Source organism: Amblyomma mixtum, chromosome 2, assembly GCF_055824585.1.
Source record: "Amblyomma mixtum isolate Tamu chromosome 2, ASM5582458v1, whole genome shotgun sequence".
NCBI lineage: Eukaryota > Metazoa > Arthropoda > Arachnida > Ixodida > Ixodidae > Amblyomma > Amblyomma mixtum.
The window spans coordinates 318729166-318755577 of NC_143013.1; the positions used below are offsets into that span (position 1 = coordinate 318729166).

The window sequence follows — 26412 nt, forward strand, 5'->3', positions numbered from 1 at the left end:
TTCCGTGATTTTGCCAACTTTTTGACAGTATTCCTGATGATTTCCCGATTCCTCCAGGTGTACAAAATTTCCCTGACAATTACAGGCTTTTCAGGTCGCCAGACACGTTACGTCAAGTCAGGGGATTGTCTGCATGCTAAAAGCATTCACAAGACGAATAGAAACCGCAGATCCCAAAGCAAAAAAGCTTCCTCCTTTTTCCGTTTACATCGTCTGCAGACACGAGTTGGTATGACTGAATCCATGATGTCAAGCCACATAATGTGCAGTTCGTCCTCGGCACCTGTGATTCGATCAGTCATGCGAATCCACCTTAAGCGACTGATTTTAGCTAATTTGTTACAGTCCCAGGGACCCAAAAAAGTAGTGACTGACCTCACCGAACTGGCAAAAACCAGTCACAAAGCAACTTTCCAATGTGAATTTAAGCTCTGGGCCCTGTCAGCAAACTTGGTCAGTGCAACTATGTAACAAGTCTAAAACTGTTCTCACATCCTGAGCCGTTATATGCATCAAAGCATGGCAAAATCAGCTTTATTACTTAAATACATATAGCCGACAGGCAATGTTAGCTGCCTAGAAGGTCGTCGACAACGCACGTGATTTCCTGCTGAGAAATCGCAGTGTCTTCCAAGAACAGGGAGAAGCGCTTCCTTGATTCTTCCATCATGATGGCAGAGTTCAATGCGGGACACTTCCTTGAAAGCCTGTGAAATAGAGATCATAACCAAGACAGAAGATGGCATACCTTCTCTAAGCCTAGTCAAGAAAAACTGCAAATATTGTAACTGCCCTGTCTAGAATGAAAGAAAACAGCCCAGATGCGAAAAATGGATCAGATATTGAGTGTAATTTCAGATACCTTTAGCATAGCTTACAGGCTGAACAGGCAGCAGTCACACATTTACAACCCTTAGCAGCTTTACCACAGTAGCCACAAATCTTAGCTGCACATAAGCACAAATCTGTGCTGCAGTTGTCGGCACAAACTGGAATGAAATTCAATACCTTTCAGACAGCAAGTGACAATTTCAACATTGGTGACATTTAAATTTTGCTCTAACTTCTGTAACAAAAAAAGTTACCAAAAACTTATCAGTTTAGAAGCACTGATACTACAAACTGTGAACATAAACAGCAAAAGCTGGTTAGTTTGAACTTCATGGAACCAGGAAAAAATGTTCAAATTACTGAATGACCCAGAAAGCTGTCACAAACTACTTGCATCACTGTAAATTTATCTGATGAAAGACACGGCAATGGTTGCCTAATTTTGAGATGAGACTAGCGTGGCAATGACTATTTTCACATTTCCATCAGTGCTTTAATGCACACATACTGTTGGGATCATCGAAGCAGAACTGCTCCGAAATCGTAAGGACTTCCCACATTCTTCACGGTGCAATGTGGTGGGGCTCCACACCTAATGCACCACCACACCCATCATAAGCGGGGCATTGCATGTGAGGAGGCTTCACCGTACAAACGGCATGTGATGAGTGTGCAGTGTTGGTCCACTGAAAGAATGGAACCACGCAGATGGACACGAAGAGAACACGTTAATCACCGTCCGAAACGGTGTTCAGATGGGTTAGGTCAGCTGGCTGATGCTGACTGGTCGAGCCACCGTCGCTGTGGGCTGACGCAAAGCTCAGGAAAGTGAAACCGAAACGAAGCGGTCGGCCTGCTCTTCGTCGTCACGCTTGCCGTTGTGCGCATGTCAGAGGTGCACGAGCAACTCTGCAACATGACAGTCAGGTACTTCATGTTGCGACCCGTTAGTGGAGGTTAGTGCAGCGTCTTTTAGCAGCTGTAGCTCTAACTTTATAACTTTTAAACTTATAAGTGCCACAACTGCCGCTTCATTGTCTTGCACAATTGCTTGCTTTCTATGAATATTCACACAAGTAGCAAATATTAGCATTAATATTTGATTCGCTTTTTACCTCCACTATTCATATTCAATTTGGAAGTGAAGATACACTAATTGTATTCAATTCAGTTTGCAAAAAGTACTATTCACACACCCCTAGCGCAAAGGCATCTTCGGCCAAAGAGTGCCGTGGCACAAGGTAGTCCCCTCATTACACAAGGTGGGGTCAGAGACCCATTTACCAAGCATTTCACCCAAGATAAGCAGAGCACCAGGCCAGGGTAGAGCTTGTACCATTGTACCACCAGTGGGCACCCTGCTGTACTGGGGATCGAACCCAGAACCTCCCGCATGCCAGGCAGGTGCTCAAACCACTAGGCCACCGCTGCAGTACAACAGACCTGTTTTCAGTGTGGCACCAGTATGATGCTAATTTGGCTTTTTTAAACCTTGTCTGAAGGGTAAGAGGCTCTACTGTCTTGCAGAAAAACTAGGAAACCTGAGTGAAGATTGTGGTTCCACCGGTGAGCAGAGTTCATCGGTTCTTTTTTTCTCTTCTGTGCCACAGAAAAAAGTTTATGACATATGGTGCGAGATTTTTTTAACTGCTAGTGTCTGAGAGAACTAGAACCTTCTCCCACCAGCTGATTTATTTATTTTTTATTTAAACATACTACAGCCACCTCTGTATAGTCCAAGAATGGCCTCCGAGTCCAGTATATTTACAGGGGCACTGAAGGCAAATTGAAGTTGGCCTCCATCGATAGCGCACTGTGTTTTAATCACGAACAGACCACTCTAGCCGGAAACGAAGCTCCCATAAGCTAGAAAAGACCGAAAAATCCAAATACAGGTGTTGCCATCACCGCCCGATTTCAAAAGAAAAAAGTGGCAATGGCTTAGCTCGGCTATGCCAGGATATACGTAGCGAAAGTGAGCCCAACGACGAGGCAAGTGGTGTGACGTCATACCAAACGGCGGCGGCAGCGAGGCGCGTGGTGTGATGTCATGCCAGATGGCACGGCGAGCGAGTGGCTTCCGCCAACTACAGCGGTCGCTAGGCAACAGCTCAAGGTCGGTCTCTGTGCCTCCTTGGAGCACCGACACAGCGAAATCGCAAGTTCGTGGCCAATGTAGCTTTCGCTGCAAAATGCGAGTATAGATACCAATTTTTGGGGAACGGATCTGACAACCTACACCACACCACCATTTCACTTTGAAATGATGGTAACCAGGTCCTTTTCAGTAAGGACATCACGGATTTGAATCAACTGCAAGAAGATTTTGAAATCCCAGTTTTCTTGGAGATAAGTAAGCCTTTGCTGCTGAACAAATATCTACACAGCCAGAATTAATTGCAAGGCATTGTCCACAGTGCCCCTTTAACTGTAGTCTCATTGCTGTCAATCTTCTCAGAAGGTCCAGTATAGACAAATTTAGTAAGTTAAAGGACTATATTGACACCTAATTTTCGGTGCTTGTTTTCTTCCTTCAAATAACGCATTAGACACTAGAACGCATGGGTCACCTCGTGGTATTCGCCTACGATCACTAAAAAACTAATAATTTGATTTCTTCTCTCATGCTGTTGCGGTTCCGGTTTCGTCAGCCGAAAGATGGCTGTGACATGTAGTTGACCTCTAGGTGATGTAAAAAAAAAAAAAAACGGCAATATAAACGCTAATACATAGTTTTAATTCACTACAACACTCGAACCAGCCTGCTTCAAGAGCCGGAATGACAATGAGCGACGTATCAGTAGTTATACTGCCATTTTTTCATGTCTCACATTGCCTAAAGGTCAACTACATGTCTCATCCATCGTTCAGTTGATGAAACTGAAACAGCGTCCAGAATAAATTCAATTATAAATTGTTAGGAGTCACATGCGAATATCACGCAGTGATCCATGCATATTAATGTCTAAAGCATCATTCAAAACATGCAAGCAAAAATTTGGTGTCTGCAGTCCTTTAATAACCTATACTCATCACAAGAATGACCACCGAAAAGCAAGCTGAGTGCTAAACTTGGCTTTCTGTCGCACAAAAAAATATGCAACTGTAAAGTCACCTTCACCAAGCAAGACGCTCTGGCTTGAAACACTACTGGAGTTGTGTGGAGTGACAAATTCCACAACAGCAGAAAGCAAAGCAAACACAGTGTCCGAAGGGAACGCCAGTGCACACCAAAGATTTCTCTCGACTTGCTCGGCTACCATAAAAAATGCCACAATATGATTGCTCTCAGTGCCCACTTTAACACAACTCAGGTGCAACAAAACAGGCGAGGAGAGAATCAGACAGGTATTGGCTCTGTCAAATCCATCCACACGGTTTAGCCTTGCTGGTGCAACATTACTACCATTACAATGATGCAAACAAGCTCATCAGATGCACTTTATCTTCGATAGCTAACACAACCTTGCAGAAGCAGAACAACTAAACAGCACAGCACAAGTGGGCCATGCGATGTATTCTGTACACAAAATTACCACGAGGTCACAGTGATAAAGCATATGATTGAAATAACGAACAAAAAGGTTTCAAGATGCCAAAGCGATATTGCTGGCTCTAAGGCACACCACAGTGGAGTAGCGATCGGCTCCAGATTAATGACAATCACCTTGGCTTCTTTTCACAGGCAGCCTTGCATTTTGCTAGAGCTGAAATGTGACCACTGCAGCTAAGACTGAACCCACGGCTTCATTCTCAGCTCCTGAACATCACAGTCACTGAGCCATGGCAGAGGATATATGAATAAATCTATACAGAATATGAAACTCACATGATTAACACAGCTGCTGCTATGTGTGTCCACGTCTCCAGCCTGAAGGTCACGTTTTCAGCAGAAAGCCTGAAGAAAAAAAAAACCACACAGTTGAAGGCAGTGTCAAAAACAAAGCCACAATGTCTCCCTTAAGATCAAATTTGGCATTTTTTCGTGGCTACACCAACACCATTATGCTAACTTGAAAATAAATAGAACACCTATTTCTGTGTGAAGATTCCTTACACATGTAGAGATTTTTGCATCGTCGCTTCTTCAAAGTCATCTACAAAAAAAAATTGTAATAACATTTATCTGGAGTTTAAAATCTCATAAGAACTGTTTCCTTCAACTTTTATTTGCCTAGTTATGCACACCCAACAGCACCAAAGGCATTACAGGGGCATTAGAATTGTGAACAATGTTGCATACCTGAATGTCAGAACCAATTCTGTCAGATAAGATGATACTTCCGATAGGTCCATGTATAACATGTCCAAGAGATCTGGAAGTCTAAAAAAGAAAACTGCTTTTATTTAAGCATATTTGCAACCTTATGCACCTCCTTTCAAATGTATGCCAGGTGGATATAAACAACTTACACCTTACGCTAAGAACTTGAATACAGAGACGGCTGTCACCAGGTCCAAAGTACAATTACTGAAAAGTGGTAGCGCACTTATCACCATTACGAGATTATAACTGTGATCGGATAACACGAGCATAACACGAGCATAACAAGCATCGTGGTGGAGCAGCGCAAAGGACGGGACACAAGAAACAAGGAAGGAAGTACACAGGTCCCGTCCTTTGCGCTGCTCCACCACGATGCAACAGCACCAACTAGCCCAGCAACTTGCTCTTCTGAACTTCATAACAAGCACCTGTTTGTCAGACACGAAAACTTGCGCCAAATATACTGCGAATCTGCAAATACCGCTGCGAAGAGCTAAAGGAAGCAGGCTTCAAATAACGTTTTCTCACCCAGCCTTGAAAACGGTGACTTCTAGCAAAACAGCGGCATTTTTTTTTTTTTTTTGTCGAGTGGGGCACTTCTCAAGTTGCCTAAATTCTAGCCTGCATTTCTCCTCAGTCACCACTGAATGCAGCTTAGTGCACAGCAGCAAGTGCCATTTCAAAGCACGAGTTCAAAACCTACCCACGCGTTGCTGTCAACACATTCAGTGGAGGCCTTTCCACTGTCAGCCACAAGCCTCCATGGTGCTAGGTCTGAACCTGTAGCTCGCTGCTGTTGCATGGCATGAGTTGTTCAGGTGGTGAACAATCTAGCAGCCATTATGTATGCTAAGCTTCAGGAGGCAATGAATGCAACTTGCAGCTGAACAGACACCCACAAGGCACAGATGCCAATGAAATCGCTTTCCTTGTACAGTAACTGCTGTGACAACAAAAAAAAGTACAATATACAGTGTCAACCAAACCCCTCTACCCCTCAAATGCATCCACTACGGCTTAGAGTATTGCCTTCAAAGTAATAGCCACAGTAGTCATAGTCTTTGAAACCAACAATTGTAGACAATCCACACTTCCTTAAAAACAGAAATCCACAGCTCAAAACAAGCACTGTTGTATACGCCTCAGAGCTACTGTACTCTGGTATGGTTTATTTCCACCAGCATGAAGACGAGTTCTTCACATACATTTCAACACAAAAACAGACATTTTCAAACATTTGTTTCTTATATAAATATCTATGTCAATATTTCACGTAAACAACAGTGCACCAAAGCACTGTTTTTTTTTTTTTTCCGGTCAAACCTGTGGGGTTTAAATTAGGGGGAGATAAATACGTTCTCCTTGCTTAACCACGGCTGACATAGTTCAAAACCGCCGGACCCCACCCCGTGATCGCGTACGCTACCGAGCGCATGCCGACCACGGCGTGCCTTGCTATGAGGGCCCGCCGTGGGACGATGGGACGAGATGGGACGGATGGGACGAGATGCAGGAGAACGTTTCTCCCCACAAGGGTTCGTGCCAGCCGGCGAAGAGCGGAGCCTCGCGCCGAGCGTCAACGCGCACCCAATTTCCTGAGCCAAAGAGGGCCGTCGCCCCCACGCGCACGCACGGCAATGACGTGGTGATCGTGTCGCTGCGACACCGGCGCCCTCTTTTGTTAGTTAAGGTAACTAACTAGGCTAGCGAGGGTGCATCACAGGGAAGCCAACCATAAGTCCCCACAAACCAAAGTCCTTAACATTTGTGCCCTGCCATGTGCAATAAGCAATTCAAACGGTCTTCCCTATACATGAGGGAGGCTAACAGTCACCAATACCAAGGAGCGTAAGGGATGTTTTTTTATTTATTTATTTACATTAAAACTCGCAATGGCCTCTTTTCACAATTTGTTAGGTTGGCTTCCCCACGCTGCATGCCGCCCGAATATGGCATCATTAGCCATCAGTAAAATGAAAATAAAGTGCTAAACTTTCACGTTACTGCTTCACAAGTAAACGCAGTGTTATCACAAGAACCACTTGAACACATTTCGCAACATAAAACACACGAACTGCAGCTATAACACTGTTTTAAAAATTTGCTGTTCCACCAATAATATGGCATGCCGCATTGAAGTGAAGCTCACCTACCATTTATGAAAAGGGTCCATTCTGCCAAATTTAAAAAACAAAATATATACCACATTTTAAGGTAATTTCCTTCTTTTTCTGCTGTTTATAAAATAAATGAGTGTGCTTGCAAGTCAACTCAGTGTAAATCATTGAAATTATTGCATAATTGGTGCTTTTACTAGCTGTTACTTTGTTGTTATTTGACGTGAGTGGTCACACAACAGTACTTTTTAACAGCTTCAATATTTAATACCATATAGTAATGTTCCCTGCGCAGAATACCCAATACAAAGCCTGTGGGTCATTTAAACAAATATACCGTATTTTCCGGTGCACAAGACGCACCCTTGTATAAGACGCACCCGCCATATATGCAGGCTGTCATTGAAAAAATTGGTATATAAGACGCACCCCAATTTACCCAGTTAGGCTAGTGAGGCTTAATTAAACATGCTTATGCGACCATCGCAAAATGCACCGTGCGTGTTAGAAGTTCTTAAGCAACGCTAAGTGATCGAAAAAGGCAACACTCACGCCATACCAGCCCACGTTCTAGCACAAAAGAAAAAAAAGCGAAAGAACTCTCTTTACATAAAACCTTCAAAGTCTTCATCTTCGGATGCGTTATCGAAAAGGCAACACGTCTGAAGCATTCTCTTCGCACTTCGTACTAGCAAAGGGTGACGAAAAATAAAATATCGGCTTCTCTTGGCTTGTCTTGACAATGGTGAGAAGCGCGACTGTCGCCCTCTTTTGGCATTTGACATTAACTTTGCTTGGGGCCTCCGAAACGGCCGCGTGTCTAAGATCCCGGAAGTGGTCAACCCCGCCGTTTCATGATAAAGTTCACCTAAAAAAGTTGCGCACGGCGGTCTCCGTATTGAAGTATTAACCATGTTACAACCACGTTATTGGTGGTAATATTTTTTCGGTGAAAAAAGCTTGAACATGAACCTGAGTAATTTCTGAACTCGCAAAAAAAAACCGGAAAATTCGCATATAAGACGCACCCTTGTATAGGACGCACCAGCAAGATTTAAAAAAAAAAAAACGCGTCTTATACACCGGAAAATACGGTATATGAAGAAATAAAAATTCTTCCATGAGCCCAGTGCACGCACAAAAGACAAGTCTCATCCATTGAAAGAGCAAGACTAAAACATTTTTTGTTTCTAACACAGCTGATGTAAATGTGGGTTTTGATAAAAAAAAAAAGGTGGAGAACTGTTAGACATTATCTTGACATAATCATGAAATGCTGCTACAAAAGCTATCCAAAGAAGATTACTGCAGCATGCGTGAATTCAACACAGAGCACTCATGGAGTACTCACACTTTCCTTAGCCAATTCAGCACAATCCTGCGTCGATGAACGTTTTGTGCATGGCTGTCAACAAGGGGAAGAACAGGCTCTCGTTCACATGTATCCGCACCGCCAGCAGCCTGAAAACATTGGTTCACGTAAGTTCAGTTGCACTCACAGGGCCATAAGAGCTTAACACAAACCCTTGACTATGCATCCAACAGGGAGTGCTTAGACCTACATAGGTCTGTGATGTAAGCAAGCTGCAGTGGCGCTGCTGCTGCCGGTTAGGCCGACGGGGTGAAAAGTAAAGCTCAGCGCCCGTAGGATTACATGAAAAGAAAAGTTTTCACAGCAATTTTCTGATTCCACAGTGCGACTGTGCTTTCATGGTGAAGAACATCATCCCAACAGACTGTGAAAGTATGAAACGTCACTTCAAAGGCAGAGTATTTCTAAAACACCGCGAAACATGCACGCGGGGGTCACCTGCCCCTTGGGGAAGGAGGCGGGCATGACTCATGCTAGCAAAACTTACCATTATATTTTTCTCATTTCACAGAGCACCCATGGGGACCGCCGTTCATTAAGAGTAGGCGAGTACTCATCAGTGGGACAATGTACGCTATGTCATTTTGAAGCTGTCTTTTTCAAGCACTATGGTAAATGTAAGTGAAGCCGTACATATCCTCCAAAAGGCACTCTATCCACTGGGTTTTCCTCCGAGCTGCACTGCTGACACTGCTGCCATACATTATATTCCCTCGCAAATGCTGCCCTTCAAACAATACAAACGCTTACATCAAAGACACGCTTCATACAGTATGATAAACAATAACAGAACTGCACACAGTAGCAGACGACCAACACAGTGGTTACATACACAGGCAGTAAATGCCGGAGCCAGAGGTGGCCATTGGTATTGCCTGCACCGTCGTCTGCTACAGTGCGCGGTTCTCTTTAGTTCGCTTGCCATGGTATTTCAGAACTGCTTTCGTGGAATGTTGTCTAAGCTGTATAGTGTGAATGACTGTATTAGTAAGTAAATTTAGCATATGCGACGACAACACGCTGGACTACACAAGAAGCTTGTGCGATTCAGAGAAATACCCAGTGGGTACAGTGCCTATAAGGGTAAGTTCTGCTTCGCAACACACACTTGTCGTAATGTTTTACAAAGGTTCGAAATGATGAAGCGTACTTTGCACACTTTTCTTCAAAGCACTCGCCAACTGTTAACGAAGAGCCACCTTGAGCTACTGCCTCGCACCCCCAGCGGCGGTTGACGCTCATGTGCACATTTTGCGGTGCTTTAAAAATATGCCTTCGAAATTATGTTTCATACTTTCACAATTTGTTCTAGGATTCTAGTTCATGGTTACTCATCACAGAGGTACAACACCGTAGGTGAAATGTGAGATCAGAAAACTGCTTCAGAAACAATCGTTTTCACGTATTCCGATGGGCACTAAGTCTACTTTACACCCCCAGTGTATGTAAACACAGTGTAGGTCTAGTATACTCAAACTGTAGACACATTGCATAACACAAGCTCGCCAATTTCACACCTCTGCAATTGCTAATAATGGGTTAAAATTACATAGCGGCCTTCGAAATTATGTTTCATACTTTCACAATTTGTTCTAGGATTCTAGTTCATGGTTACTCATCACAGAGGTACGACATCATAGGTGAAATGTGAGATCAGAAAACTGCTTCAGAAACATTTGTTTTCACGTATTCCGATGGGCACTAAGCCTACTTTACACCCCCAGTGTATGTAAACACAGTGTAGGTCTATACTCAAACTGTAGACACGTTGCATAACACAAGCTCGCCAATTCCACACCTCTGCAATTGCTAATAATGGGTTAAAATTACATAGCGGCGCTCATAAACGGGCTACAGCTATAGTCATGGAAGAAGCTTTTCCCTGCATTATACTACAGGACATTTCCAGACTAAATCACTGCCGTTCTGTGAGAAGGCACCAGAATACAGACTAGTGCTAGCATCTCTCAGATGGCACAACTTGTGTTCGCAATACTACACTCAAATCTATGTCCAACCTTTCAAGCACCAATTACGAGAATAAGCTGTTTCCACCACACAGTTCAACAAGTAGTGTGAACGACACATTTTTCACACTTCTTCCAAACTGCCAACAGCACGTTACTTTGTTGCTGAAGACATTTGTTAGGAACAGTACGCAAAAAATTTTTTCCATTAATAGCGCATGCTGTCACAGAAAAGAAATGTGATACCAAAATGACTACTCTTCCTTTGGCATGTGTACAACAATTCGGGGCGTGCGAATATTGGAATTTTCAAATATGAATCGAATATGAATAACAAGAAAAATGCCTTCGAACATCGAATTGACTATCGAATACCTGCTCGGTGTGAAAAAAAAAAAACATGAAAACGATAATTGGCAAATGCCGTCCTTATATTTTTTTCAAAATAGCGTGTGGTCTTTGCAACTAAAATAAAAAGCCGATTGATTCAGCTCCATACAAAAGAAAACATGACCACAGAAATGTATACTGCTTGATTGGACTACATAAGAGTATACAATCTGCATTGCAGTCATGCAAAATGCGTAACAAAATGAAATTCATTGAAGACACATGGCTGGCAACTAAGAATAACAAGGTAGGAAGTAAAACCTCATTAATTTGGGCTTTAAGGGAATGGATGAAATACCCGGATTATTCAAAGGTTGAGTTATTAAATGTTCTCGCACCATAAAAAAAAAAAACTGCCGAAAATGCAGTAAAGCATTGTGAGGAGGCTTCATAGCACAAACTGCGAAAAGCCCGTGACAGGTGCGCAGTTTCGGCATGCTGGAAGAACACGGGCATAAATAAGGGACAGCGCGGCTTCCAAAAAAAAGGCCTACGAAGCGGTAGTCGGTGTCCGAAAGCGGCATGCAGCTGGGTTCGGGCGGCTGATGAATGCACGGTCCATAGCCGCCGTCATCGCGGATTAGCAGCAAAGCTAAAAAACCGAAACTATGCGGCCAGACTATTGTTTGGCCAAGCAACAAAAACCGTACCGTCGTCATGACTGCCATTAAGCGCACATCCGAGGTGTAAGGATTACAATGAATCATGCAATAGGCAGAATTTTAACTCAATCGCTCTCACTGCCGATGACAGCTCGACTCACCCCCTTTAGTACCGCAAGCGGGGTTTCCCACACAACTCTGTTGATGAAAACATGATGGCGACACTCACTCTAGAAGAGCTATGAAGGCGAGAGGACTGGGACAAATGTGGCCTTGAGTGTGCAACACATTATTGAAGGACCAAGCAAAAAACCGCGCCCTTTCGCGTTGGCGGTCCGGCCATCCTGCTTAGATCACTTGTGATATGCGGAAAAGCCCACTTGCGCAATTGCGTACGAGGTCCGAGCCTAACAGCGTCCGAAAGTACGACCGGCCCACGCGATGAACAACGGAGAAGAAAGAGAAGAGGGCGGCACCTTTGGACTGTTTCCCTGACGGTTCGGGTAATCTGGTCGGCTAATGTGGTTTTGACACGGTCACATTTATGAAAGTCAGTGCAATATTCGATCGCTCCCGAATATCCAGAAATTTTTTAATATTCCAAATTTCCCGGATATTAATTTTTCGAATCAAATATAATCTGTTATTTGCTTGTTTGTATTCGCAATTTCGAATATTCACACTCCTCTATTAACAGATCACAATATATTGGCGAGTTTTGTCAAAACCACATTATGAGAATTTCTTATGGTTACATATTTTCTGTCACTAACATGACTAAAACAATGCAAGAAGCCTTATTTAATGGATATCTGAAAGGTGTCATTGGCATGTCCCTGTAATGCCTGCCTACAGTTTCCACTCGCCATTATAGGAAGCTCACAGCATCATTGTACACAAGCTTGTTCTAGATTTCAGTATGGAAGGAAATCATAAGAAAGTTGTTTTGGAAAGCTTGTGCAACATAATTTAACAAAATCTAGGGTATCGACTATATTAATCATCATAATATAGTTCAAAGACATTACTTAGCCATTACGCTGAATTAGCACCAATACAAAGAAAGAAGTTTGTTGGATTGATGTTAAATTAGCTTCATTCTGTGTTGCACGAAAGCTTCCTTGAACTGTTTCTTGCTGACCAATATAATGGTCATCCTTACCTAAAAGGTTAATATCTAAACAACAAAAAAAGACAGTCCCCCACGTACCTCCACGTGCTTTTTCTTCACCACCTTGCTTGTTTTCCTCAATGCTGCGGAAGCAGCTTGCTTTGTTTTCACAATTTCATCTTGCTTCTCAAATTGGTCCTGGTTCTTTTCATGAACTTGCAGCTTGCTCAGCCTCGAATCTTGCTTGAGCTGGTTCATTGTTGGCATTGGAGCCGTTGGCCTTGCTGGAACCTGCACGTCTTCGTCGTCGTCTGAGTCCAGGCGGGATGCAACAAGTTTTTCTTCGGCCCTCTCCTCCTCATCCAGTCGTTTGCAAAGCTTTGAGTACAGCATCCGATAGCGTTCAGCCCTGACAGCTTCCTCTTGTGTCCGGTTGTTCAGCAAAAACCTTCTGGCAGCACCCTGACCGACAAGAAACTCAACCGTCTCGGCAGTGATCCACTGCTTCAAGGCATGCCTAACTCTCTCTATGGGTGGACCGGGTGTTTCATTGCTGGTTGGGGAAGCCTTTGCTGCTCTGGCCTGCTCACTTGCCAATGCACTCTGCCACGCCTTCTGGTTTTGGCTCGGAACACTGCCTCGTGACCGGTAATTCAACTTCTCAGCTGTTCTTGCATCACGCTTAGGCTGACTTGGAACAACACCTGTCAGCGCCGAGTTTTCATGAGATTGCAGGCACTCATGTGCAGCGCCTGCAAAGACATAAAGCCGGTTTCTCACGAATTCAGCGCGGTTCTCAACACGGGGACTACTTCAGCACTAGTGAAGGTTTTGAACCAAGGAGAACAATGCACAGAGTACAATGTACTTTGGCGACAAGTTGGATGATGTAGCCAAACACAACCATGATTTGAAACTGGTTTGTGGGCATACACAAAACAACAATCCAAGCAATTTGAGTCAATTCACTTTGGGCGGCTATGCTAGAGCACTCAACTTTAAAGCACCTGCTCTTAAGTGTGCAAGAAGTGTTCCCAAAATATGCTTAGTCAAAAAACCACTGACTGACTCACAAACTAGCGTTGCTCCATTAAGACACTAAAGCCTTAATGCGCCAGTCATGTTGCTTCATGGGAGATATAAAAACACAGCAGGAAGTGGACTTACTCATGTCCAAATCATCAGGGTCTGATTCCTCAGTCTTCCTGAAAATAAAAAGTACCACACACAAACCATTTTCCACTCACTTCTCAGTAGTCTGGTGACCACAGCCACAACACTTGACACCAGATTTTTAAGTCTGCCAATCCTATCAATATAAGCAATTAAAAAGGTTTTCACCAAACTATTTAGCACATGACACTGAATGCGTTTCTCCCTCTTATCAGCACTTGAGACAGATACAAGAAAACATTTAGCTGCAGAAATGCGACATTACATCTGCAAAAATTTGGAAGGTAGATGAAAGGTGTTGTGCCAATCTATAATGCAACTTTCAAGCTTGAATTGTTTCACATTTGGGCATGCAGTTTTATTATTTGAAAAAAAAAAAAAAAGCAAATGACAGCCTTCCCCCACATAACATGAACACTGTGTATCCATCATGCAGCGCCGGTTTGCAGCCACAACCCACCTACATAAACTAACGACCAGTACCCAGAATGCTTAACAAAACTTTAATTTCCAGCATGCTCTACAGTGTGGAACGCCCAAAGGTCTGATATGTCAAAGCCAAGAGGCTACGACAGATGGGCTATTAATTTAAAGTCTCGAACTCTGATTCCATGCAGGAATATCAGTGTTGTGTATCCTTACTCAAGACATGGCTCTGAATGCTAACGTTAGCCTTTATTATGTTTGCAGCTGCTGTTTATATACAAAGCCGCATAAAAGAATAAAACAAGGTCAGTGTCATAAATAAGAGGCCACCCTTCTGAAAAACAAAAAACAAAACGGCTCACACACAAAGACATCTCTGCACAATACTTTTCATGCAACTCTCAAAATCTACAACAGAAGTATGGCGGACACTGCATAACCTGGCACTGAAATATGTGTACATACTGTCAATATACACCTTGACTCAGCTGCACTGTCCAGAGTCATATTGTCAATGCCGTCTGCCAATTTCTTCAAGGCATCCGGTGTCACGTAGGGCAAGATGTCTTTGGCAGGCTTCAGTATCTCTCCAGGCTTGCTATCTGGGGGCCCCTCGGCATCTTGCTTGGTCAGACGCCTGTGGCCCAGGTCCACTTCATCCCCACGGCCATCTTTCTTTGCACTAGGGAACAAGCGGGGATTGAGCTACCCCAAGGCCGTTTCAAAAAGCCTTCAGCAATTCTGACACTCTGACTCTTGCTGCTCTGTCTCGATTACCTTTCAGTCCTCCTCACTCGAGGCAAGCATACTCACTTCGAGATGCAGCAGAACAGTGCCTACTACTGGATGCCAGCTCACAAGACATGAGTTTGGCATCCTTGCAACAAATGCCATCTCTCAATTTCCTACACTGCTCCGAAGGTGTTATGCATTTGCCGACTGGAAACTATGATACCCAAAAATTGTTTTAGCAGGCACAGCGCACAGAGAAGCCCAGCAGGCTTAGACTGGGAAAACAAGGAAAACAAATGCTGATGGTGAAGCGGAAAAAAGTTTTCAAAAAAGGCAGAAACCACAACATACGAGTTTGCAAACATTTTCTTTAAACAACCTAGCTTTTATAGCTTCTTTAAGGAATGAAAGAATTTCATGTAATTTTGTAAACCTGAAAAGAATTAAAATCCGAATCACAGAGCAGATTAAAGAAAAATCTGATTGTCACCAAATTTTTCAAGATCAATTTTCACTCCCCCCCCCCCCACCCCCCCATTAAAAAAAAGACATACCTATAAACATAACAGATCTGAAAATAAAAGGCTCTCCTCATAATACAAAATAAAAAAAAAATGAGTGTGCGCTTTTTAGAGTCTAAATCATTGATAAATGCATGACAGTGACATTAAAACATGGGAGTCCACAGATGCACCTCACACTCTGTCTTGCTGATAATGAACAGCAACAATTCTCAAACAGAGTTTGGTTCGGTTCATGGAGCTCAACGTCCCATAGCGACTCAGGCTATGGGGGATGCCGTGGTGGAGAGCTCTGAATAATTTCAACCGCCTGGGGCTCCTTTAGCGTGCACTAATGTCACACAGTACACGGGCCTCGATCGAAATACGACCACCACAGCCAGGATCAGACCTGCGTCTTTCAGGTCAGCAGCCGAGGACCATAACCACTGAGCCACCGCAGCGGCTGGTTTTTAAACTGGGTTCCACAAGCACCTGTACTGGCCAATAATCCCCTTTCATAGAGACAATGAGGACAAATACAATCTGGCCTAATCAACAGGGTACCAATTCCACCGAGAGCAGAGCTTTTGTTGGCTAGAAAAGCCCAGAAAGCAAAATGCAGGTGTCACCATCACCGGCCAATTTCACGAGCGCATGCGTCGACACCGCTTTTTGGGCACAGATCCAGAGGCTAAGCTACATGGCCATTCACTTCAAAACAGTGGAAACCCGTACACGGACGTTACGAGTTCATATCAACTGGCAGGAATATTTTTAAATCCAATTTGCTCAGCTTACATGCATCTGTTGGCTGGAAAAACGTGAGCATGGTCAGAGAGAGCCAGAGAATCAATTTCTAAGTGAAACAATAATTGTATCGAGTTGTCCTCAGTGTCCCTTTCACATAACGGACCAGGCATCACATGAAGTATTGCAGGAGAAGCCAGTTTTCCACCATGAGATGCCACGCAGCTGAACAACAAGTGCTCGTATTTTGGCTCTGGCCAACAAGGGGGCAGATCACCAGCATCATGCTGTTTGTTCCTCAGAGCTTGATATCAAAACAGCTGTGGACTCTACACTGCACTGAAAGCCAATAGTGCACCAACTAAATCCCCATCCTTGGCAGTAAAAGTGGTCGTACAAGCATAAATAGCAAGCCTCTCTGGGTTGTGTCTTTTCTAAATAGAGAATTTATTCTAGGGACCTAGATATGCTGTCCTCAGTGACCAAGTGTCTCTTGTATGCAATGTTGTTAACATGCCACACATAACAAAAAAACCGAACCATTTTCAAATGTCTTATATAATTGAGCGTCTCATGTAACCGTGTCTCTTGTAACAGGATTTTACTGTATACTATGGGGGTGACCCATGTATCCTAATGTCTAACATTTGATTTGAAAGAAGAAAACGCACAAGCGAAAATTGGGTGTCAATACTCGTTTAACATGAACAGCTGTGCATCTTAGTGCCAACTGCTATAAGAACATAAAATACAACTCTTAATGTCATTCTACTGTACTTATTCGCACAATGGTTGACATGTCGTGTAAGTCAACCTTCTAACTTCAGGAGCTTGAAAAGGAAAAGAAAACTGGAATGTCTTCTTATTGGTCAACCAATGGAAATTCCAAGCCACCAACATGTGCAATTAAAGAAACTGGCACAGTGCATCACATACTGGGTGGCACCGTGAGAAACTCATCACTAGAGACAAACTCCCACTGCTTGCCCCAGTATCTGACACTCTTTTTGACAGCATCAAAATCGTGTGTATCACTCACTTTTTTTTTTCTTTTAATGCCTCCACAAGTAAGGTGGTGGCTCCTATATATGCTGCTGAGAATGACTGCCTACATGTGGGAAGCATGACTCGCTGCGCAGCTGAGCAATCTGAGAGAAGCTTGTTTTTAAAACAAATGACACAACACAACAGGACCCTGTGCTTACCTTCGTATTGGTCCCACCTGAGAATCTTTAGCGCAGCTTTCTTGAAAAGAAGGGGCACGTGAAATGTTTAACAACTGCTGTAGTTTGCAAGAGCTTGAAGGCGGCCAAAATTCCCTACTTTCCGCATTAGCGCTATTCTGCCTCTACTGTAAAAATTTGCAACCAGGTTTGCCCGCCGTCCTGGCTGATTCGCCCATTGGTCAACCCTCCAAGTTTGGAGAGTGTGATTTTGGAAAAACAGGTCAAACTCTGCACTAGTAAATGCGGTACAAATAATCACTTCGTTACACTAGTTTGACATTCCCACTAACCCTCACAGCGACTATGTAGCCAAAGTGGTCTGAAAATCAGCGGCAGACATTCTGATGCAATCAAATGAGCAAAACAACCACCATGATGAATGCATTTTGGTAACAATGTACACATCGCTGCCACTGAGGACCACACCACTAACACTTGTGCACTATAATGTGTATGCCACGCAAAATTTCCATCGCTTCAGCGCAGTTGCAGCAGTTTTGCCTTCCCAGTGATAAAACTAGGCACACGAATTGAAGAGAAACTAAAATTTTCTAGAACAAGGTGAGCAAAGTGACCGCTACCCTTGCATGCTTTGCTCCTCTTCCCGGTAGATCCTGTACTTCGTGTTGCTATCAGCCTCATCTCGAAGCCAGAGGGGTCCATCCCAGAGCTGAGCCTTCAGAAATGTTGACGCCCGATAGCAAGCATTGCTGCAGAATTGCTAGAGCAAAGCAAAGCCAACAATACTTGAGTGTTACATCTGACAATTAATACCATCAAGTCACGTTTTCATCAAGATCAAAGGGACACGGGACACAAATTGAAGTTGGGCCTTATCAATGATTACACCGTTATAATGACAAAGAGGTCACTTTCATTGATGGCACCAGAGTTTTAAAAAGTTAGAAAAGGTCAAAAAAGAAGGTTACCACCGCTACTGGCCATTTTGCAAGCAAAGTGCACTGCATCAAGACAGTTTTTGGTAAAATGGGTCCCTGAGGCCAGGTTACACCAAGATTCACCTCGAAGTGGTGATCACCGGAGAAGACTAGACCAAGTCTCGAATCAAGAGGCAGGGAAAAAATACTCCATTTTTAACTCCAATTTTCCGAGGAATAAATGAGGCTTTCATAGCCGGACAAACATTAACATGGCCAGAAAGCAGCTAAACCACTTTTTACAAAGAACAAAAATTGGACAGACTAGACCCCACTGTCCCTCTAAGGGACTAACATGCACCTAAACTTTTTGAACTATGGTCAAAAAAACTTGGCCATACAGAAAAAGAAGAAAGGCAAGACAGGACAGGATAGGCCCAGTGGTTCCTCACCTGTCCCATCTTTTCTCGCCCTGCCAAGCTTATTTATTATGAACCAGCTGGTCAAGTGCAAGTGTTGTTCCTGCACTACAGCTGCAGGCTTCACACATAAACAAAACTTCACGGTAAACAAAACTACTGATGGGCAGCTTTTGCTCACCTTGCGATGTGTGATGTCGTAGACCTTCTTGGTTTTAACGCAAATGTGATACTTTTGTTTCGGCAACTAAACATGAAACACAGAAGGAAAGGCATTTCAGGTACTCACGAAAAACAGTAGCATATTCAAGCAAAACACAACCAAAACATCTTTCAGAGTATGCAACAAAGGCTTCAATGAGATTAGCACAGACAGGTACCAAAACTCACCTCAGCTATTTTCTTGCTGCACAGGGGATATCCACAGAGAAGAAGTATTACTCTTTCCTCCACCGCATCCTGGTAGTCTTGCTGAGAAAGGTCATGCAACTAAAGAAAAAGCCACATGAACACTTGTACTCTATACTACAGTTTTCCTTTGAGAACATGTCTAACTGGAACAATAAGTCAGAGCTGTGCCATAGAAATAAAGATGATGACATTATCTTTTAGAATTGATGGCATCAGTTGTGACATAATCTTCATAGCCAATGTTAAACATCCGCATTCCCGCTCATCAAATGCCATATAAATAACACATTCTCATTCATGCTCACGTACACTAACTATAGTGAAAAATACTGACATTAATATATGCATACTCCACGCAAGCATTTTGAGTAGCCAAAGCATAAACATGTGTAATGATTAAGAGCATCATACAGTCAGTTTTACAACAGCATGTCACAAGATGACAGGTCAGTCAGTCAAATAGTCCCAATTAAACATCAGGGCAATGCGCACCATCCTTGTCACTGTGGGCTTGTTAATGTAAATGTCAATCACTGCCTGTAGGTGCTATCAGTGTCTGCTTTTCATATTTTCATTTAGCGGTGAACAGTCCATGCCAGGCAATAAACAAATTCCATCCTGCCTCAACATGCTTTAGATGCTTGCATACATTCAGCGCAGGCACTCCTTTGTGCTTATTTGCCCCCAATGGTGCATTCTGATACATTTGAACCTTATAGTGAACAATTCTTCTCATATGGCTTTCACTACTACACTACATGCTTTCGCTGCATTCATGTAAACATAAACATGCCGGCATTTGAAAGTTGGGCTTACGAACTTCATAGAGTTTGATGTGCGATAAATACAAGTCCACAGCTCATAAGGTGAATAAAAGCAAGGCTGCAGACTCAAACATTAAACGCAATAAACGTAAGGCGATTCCGGACACTGGCAGTGTCCTTTGTGTGCCACTTGAACAGATTTCTCAGCCTTGTGCAACCGAAGGTGCCAGTAAGCATGAAAAATTTCATCTCCAGCACACAACACTTTATTCGAATCTGCTGCAAATGAAACAGCGTCCACAGACGCAGTTGTCACAATAGCAACAAATGTCACTTCCCCTGCTGTACTGGACCAAAAAAAATAAAATGAATTTTTACTATCATCATCATCATCGTCATCACACTAGGCCTACTGCAGGTCACACAGACCTCTACAAATGATCTTCAACTAGCTTTGTCATGTAACAGTCACAGCCACCCTATCCCAGTTAATCTCATCTCCTGCCTGACTCTCTGCCACCCCTGGCTATGCTTTCCTTCCCTTGGAGTCAATTCTACCACCACGAGGCACCATTAGTTATCTGCTCTCTGCTTATCTGCATACATGTCTGGCCCGAATCCATAAATGTTGCAAGGTTCAGTTACAATAGCAGCATGTCCAGGTCAGGAGAGATTCCTAGCACCCTGCACTGCATAGAGGCCCAGCTCTAACCTTTGTCAGTCATTCGACAGTGGTTGGGGTCTGAGGGTTGACGCGCACATGTGGGAGCCTGCACTGCTTACGTAGCAGAACTGAAATATGTGCTTTCCCAAGGGACCGTTGCAAACACATGCAGAGCGTTCGCACCTCCACTTGCTAAATGCTTGCTCCAAGTCCACACACTACAGTCCAGCAAGCAATATGGCAGTATGCAGGGAGTGCTTTTTGAAAAGTCACACCGTAGAACAGCGCGCTTACACGGGACGAAGAAAGAAGACACGCACACACACGCGCGCTGTTTTACGGTGTGATCATGCACCAACTGGCCCGGCAACTATCCTTAATGCTTTTTGAAAAGGTTTACGAGAGGCAGTGGCCAAGTACTGCATCAAGGTGACCAGCTCTTGCTGTGGCAAAGCAATGCATTTTTGCTGTTCAATCAGCAAGACTTTCTAGCATGGTTGCACCTTGACTATCACAGCCTGACTAGTCCTCAGAGTTGTTAATCATGATAGGCACCACCTCAAGACTGGTTTCAGCTTCATCAGCAATCAGTTTTTCTTTACCTAGGGAACAATTATGAAGCCACCAGGATTCAATCCCAGCACCTCTGGCGAAAAAGGCTCTACCTCTTAATTTTAACATGCCTTTAAACAAACTAGTTAAGGCATAAAATAAATGTTTTCCTTCCTGGAATTTTTATACACTTTTGTTGCTTGGCATCATAGAGCTGCGGAGGCCCGCAGAACTGCTCAATATGAACGGCTCACTTTAACCCTCACAGGACGACACATCCTACACTAATTAGGAATCGGCTACTCCATCACAACTCCCCCACTCCGCTCCGTCGCTAGAGAATTTCACAAACACCATATCATAAACCCCATTCCAAAGAACATGCACCCTGAACATCATGTAGCCTGATGTTAGGCTCAAGCCAAAGCCCTGCACAGACTTTGCTCGCAGGCAGGAGGCAGTTCAGCTGGATGTCAGTGAACATCCCAACAATAAAGCTTACACTCTAGCTGTCGTCAATCACAGTGGCACACCCTTCATGGTCACTTCCATCCTACTTGACAGCCCGGCTGAGGCCGAAGAGGTGGCCATAGCATTTGCCATCACTGACAACTCAGCAACAGTAAACCTCAGCGACTTTAAAACTGCGGTCAGACACTTTGCAATGGGAAGCATCAACCCAACCACTATCTAACTCCTCCATAAAATGAACACTCTCAAGGTTAGGTTACTTGTAAACATAAATACCCCCCAAAGCAGAAGATTTGACAGCCGTCACCGTAGCTCAGAGGTAGAGCACCGGACGCGTAATTCGGAGGTCGTGGGTTCGGATCCCACTGGTGGCATGTGGTTGTTTTTTCTTCTGCTTTTCTAATCAATGAGCATTAAGCGATAACATATTCAGTAATATTCTAAATTGATCAACACCACAAATTAAATAAATAAATTTTAACAAAAATAAATAAAAAAAATCCCCTGTGCCCCTTGGTTTCTCTGGCTGTTGGCTTCTGTCATATTTATAACGAGCCCCTCATTCCCCTTCCCTTGTTTGCTTAACCTCCATAAAAACCACAGGTTTAAAATATCTGGGTTCCAGTGCATTCAGCCAACCCAACCCTCGTAACGAGGCAGCCCACCATTTTGCCCATGGTTTCGTTGACCGGGCGGTGAGCTGCCCTTACCTGCGCTCAGCGAGAGAGCATATGGTATCCTACCGCGAGATCACTCTACACTATTGCAATGATAGATAAATCTACCCTCCCCCACGAAAAAATTCTCACAAAGTCCCAACAGGTCGCCTGGTGCCGGCTCCAAACCACCACCTTCCCGAACCCCTACACATACTCCATAATATATAGGGGCCAATACACCGCCTCCTGCAAGCTGTGTAGTCACCCCATGGCCATTCTTGCCCATATCCTGCATGAGTACCCTCAAGACATTCCACTGGAGGCCCTGTAGCTATCGAACCCCGAACAGTGGGAGGTCGTGGTGTTTAGCTGCGACCTGGGCGTCCAACGCCGGGTCATGGGCAGTGTATAGAGGTCGCCAAAACCCCAAGGGCTGAAGGCCACCTGATGACGCTGCACCCCCACAGACTCCCACCACGCTTTTTTAGGCGAATAAAAGTTTACTCTTCATCTATTAGCAGTTATCTGTTTACCTATCATAGTAATAATTAGTTAAATTAATACTGCATTCTTACATGTTCTTTGTCACAATCAATAAGCAAGCACTGTATAAAAAGTATTTGTTTTGCTACAAATACTCACTTTCTAACTGCGCCAACTATCAGCATGTGGCTACAAATCTAAACAGACACATTTCATACATTTGTGAAACCAAAGATTATCAGGAATGAAATAATTCTGCAACCCTTGTAATTACAACTTTTCAGCATCTTCCAAAACGCAATAACTTGTAGTAAAAAAAAAAGAGAGCCTACCACTGAATGGTTTGGTTTGGTTTATGGGGTTTAACGTCCCAAAGCGACTAAGGCTATGAGAGACGCCGTAGTGGAGGGCTCCGGAAATTTCGACCACCTGGGGTTCTTTAACGTGCACTGACATCGCACAGTACACGAGCCTCTAGAATTTCTCCTCCAAAGAAATTCCAGCCGCCGCGGCCGGGATCGATCCTGCGTCTTTCGGGTCAGCAGCCGAGCACCATAACCACTGAGCCACCGCGGCGGCTCCTACCACTGAATGTTTCAAAACAGTAAACCACCTATCATCAAAGTTGGACATTTCTTTTTCTCTGAGATCACCCTTCTGTTGTCTATTCTGATGCCACGCTACAAACTACAGGTCCACGCAAAGCGCACAACATGTAGCGCTCCCAATGCTCAGCCATTTGTGTATCTTCTTTCCACCACATCTTTTTCTTTTATGAAAATTCGCAGCTCTTGCAAAAAGGAGTATTTCATTTTCAATTACACACCAAGCTTCATCTCAACGTGAAAGAAGCAGCGGAAAGCAGGGAAGCACTGAAAGAGACACAGGAAAGGGACAGCAAGAGGGGTCTGGCACCATTTTAATTACACTGTGCCTGTCTCCATTTGCCTAAATAATAAGCATGTGCTTGCATATTAAGGTTAACGTAGTTGTAGCATTCAGAACACCTCGCAGAAATTTCGGAAGCCTGCAATACATGGGCCGACAGTACTTACAACTCCAAGCAGCCATTCCTCTGAAAGAGGATTCTCCAGCATCTCCTCTACGAGCTGTGCAGCTCTTTTCTTGCAGCTGTCTCTCCTCTCAATCGTCTTTAGGATGGCTTGCTTCCTGCGATGCACCATTTTTCGTTTCACAAATCACCATTATTAGGTAAGCATAAGCGCTTTCAAAGTTGACGCTACCGGACAGCTAATTAAACAAGGATTTGAAACCAAAGTTATACACAATCGGAGCCCCCTTAACCTTTAACAGGGCGTCTAGCATACTGTCCGGACGGAACGACATGAATACTGCTAGAGTTCCGTCCAGACGCAGCATTTACTAGCACTGCAGTTCCATTTATATCGGACCTCTCATTCCTTTTTAGACCAACATCTAGTGTCAAATGTCCCAGCTTGTTTTGATCAGGCTAGCACAACTACATACCATCACAGCATGCACGGTAATGTGGCTTGTTCTTATACACTTCCCATTTGAGGCGGTTAGATTTGGTTACGTTAGGTTCGTTACCACAGGTTCTGGACATAACTCCAAGAAAGGTTCATATTTTTTCTTTTTTTTAGAATGCCAAGCGTTTCATCCAGACGGAACAATATACTGCTTTTAGAGTTCCGGCCAGATGTAGTACCAGCGCATAGCACCACAAAACGTACTACAAATATTAGCTGCTGCGATGTTTTGCTTTGTCAAGTTAGGTTCTTTGTTATTAGAGGATTGAGTGACAGCCACTGCTCTGTGGACGTAGCTGAGCGCGAGTTTTACGCCTACACGCCTAGAACTACAACCGCAGCCTTATTTGTTTCATTGCTTATAATGCGCGCAACTCGTGCTGTACGGATTGATAGCGCTGTAAAGTCACGTTTCAAAACCGGCGACAGGTTCGGCAAAATCGATGATCGTATCAGTCCTCTTTAATCATTGTTTTAAGGTCGCCCATTTGAATATAGTGACGAGATGTGTACAACGAAACCAATGCTCACCGCTCTGATGTTGGCGTCGATTTAGAGTTGATCTTGTCCATTTCTTACGCACGAAAAGACTGCCTTTACTGAAATAGTTGTTACTTCCAAAGTTTTTTCATGCTTTACAGTGCATAGGTCACCTCAGAGAAGGCCCTTAACTTACTATCGCACCGCGACAACAATAACATAAACGCAATTTGCGGCTAGCATGCGCCTAGCGCAGCAGAAAACATGCAGAAAACCACGACCATTATACTGTAGGTCGTGCAGAAAACAAACGCGTGTGCGGCGACATGGTGCGGGCAGATACTACTACTACTCCTGGAGTGAAATGTTCATGCTTCGCCATTTTACTACGGGCAGGAAAAACCAGCTAAATGTCGCGATTTTTTTTTTTTTTTTCCTGCGTAGGCGGTTATTTTTGACTACACCTACGCAAGGCGTTTTAACCATCCATTTTTAAGATAAGCTGATGGTTAACAAACAAATTGATCAATTTGTACACAGCAGTCAAGTGGGATACAGCAAATTTTCCTTTCTCCATGTGCACGAGCCCAACGTTTTAATATCAAAAACGTTGCACGAGCCTGCAGTGAAACTCCGCCCTGGTAGTATGCTCTCTGGCCCAACGTACTAGTTGCTCTGGCCCTACGCTGCGCTAATCACTTTATCTATGCTGCGCACGCTTCGTGCTGAATACGGCCAGCTGACATGCTATGTAGTGAAGTCTTGGAGGAAGGAAAAAAGTCCTCCGTGCCATGAGTGAAGTGCTTTGGAAGGGCTGAAGTCATGGAGGAAGGAAACCTCCATGGCTCAAGTCATGGAGGAAAAAAACCTCCATGTACAGTACTCCATGCATAGAGTTTCTTACTATTACCTAGAGGGAAAGCTGGCAGCCCGTCTATGGGAGTTTGCATGGCGACCCCTCGAGACCACTTCAGCCACCACGGGCGCTCAAAGCATCATGGGGCGGTGAGCTACTTGTTGCGGAACTGCAACTTTTGGCCAAAATATAATAGAAAAATAAAGCTGTTTGATAACTACAAACGTCCTAATATTCAATATCTTGTCTAATGATTGCAACAAACGAGCAGAAAAGCATTTAAGTGCAAAGTTTGCCCAAAATTAGAGACGACTCGCTCTCCTATTGGCCTAGTAATGAACACTATAGAAACTAATATTTCGTACTTAACAGGCGCACTTTTAAAAGTAAATATGTTTTCAAAAAAGATGTTGTCGCTTAAATACTATAAGAGGTTTTTTAATGGCATTTCGGAAAAGTGAAACCTTTTATTGGCGTCGTGTGTCGTCGCGTTTTCACTACTATGGGTTTTGCCCACTGCGTTCGCGCGAACGTCGTCTGCGCACACACGAACAGCGTTTTCGGAATGAAAAAATTTTAGTAGTGCCACTCCATTTTCCCGAAAAACTACGACAGTCTCGCAACAAGTAGCTCACCGCCCCATGATGCTTTGGGCGTCCATGGTGGCTGAAGTGCAGCGCCGCCAGCTTTCCCTCTAGGTAATAGTAAGAAACTCTATGACTCCATGGCTCAAGTAGTAGAAGTAAACTAGATTAATAATCTAGTACACGACAGTTGAAGCCGTTCGTTCAAGTACTGCT

General features: G+C 43.8%; 1 protein-coding gene across 4 annotated transcripts; it reads right to left on the reverse strand.

Annotated features, from left to right (window-relative positions):
- Positions 1-517: 517 nt before the first annotated feature.
- LOC149365135 (putative RNA polymerase II subunit B1 CTD phosphatase rpap2) lies at positions 518-25048 on the reverse strand. Of its 4 annotated transcripts, XR_016289262.1 has the most exons (13): positions 24808-25048; positions 23821-23935; positions 19152-19250; positions 18943-19008; positions 18046-18185; positions 14735-14938; positions 13825-13862; positions 12757-13409; positions 8567-8676; positions 5075-5155; positions 4889-4928; positions 4661-4729; positions 692-707 (listed from the first exon to the last, which is right to left on the reverse strand). XR_016289262.1 is itself a non-coding variant. In XM_089575224.1 (12 exons), exons 1-12 carry the CDS (start codon positions 24846-24848, stop codon positions 569-571), a joined length of 1755 nt encoding a protein of 584 aa, XP_089431350.1. In that variant the 5' UTR covers positions 24849-25048; the 3' UTR covers positions 518-568. The 4 variants fall into 4 exon arrangements, 2 of the variants coding, with proteins under 2 accessions (XP_089431350.1, XP_089431351.1); XM_089575224.1 differs by lacking the exon at positions 4889-4928 and having other exon boundaries at positions 518-707; XR_016289263.1 differs by lacking the exon at positions 692-707 and having other exon boundaries at positions 4666-4729; positions 4864-4928.
- Between the last annotated feature and the right edge of the window lie 1364 nt (positions 25049-26412).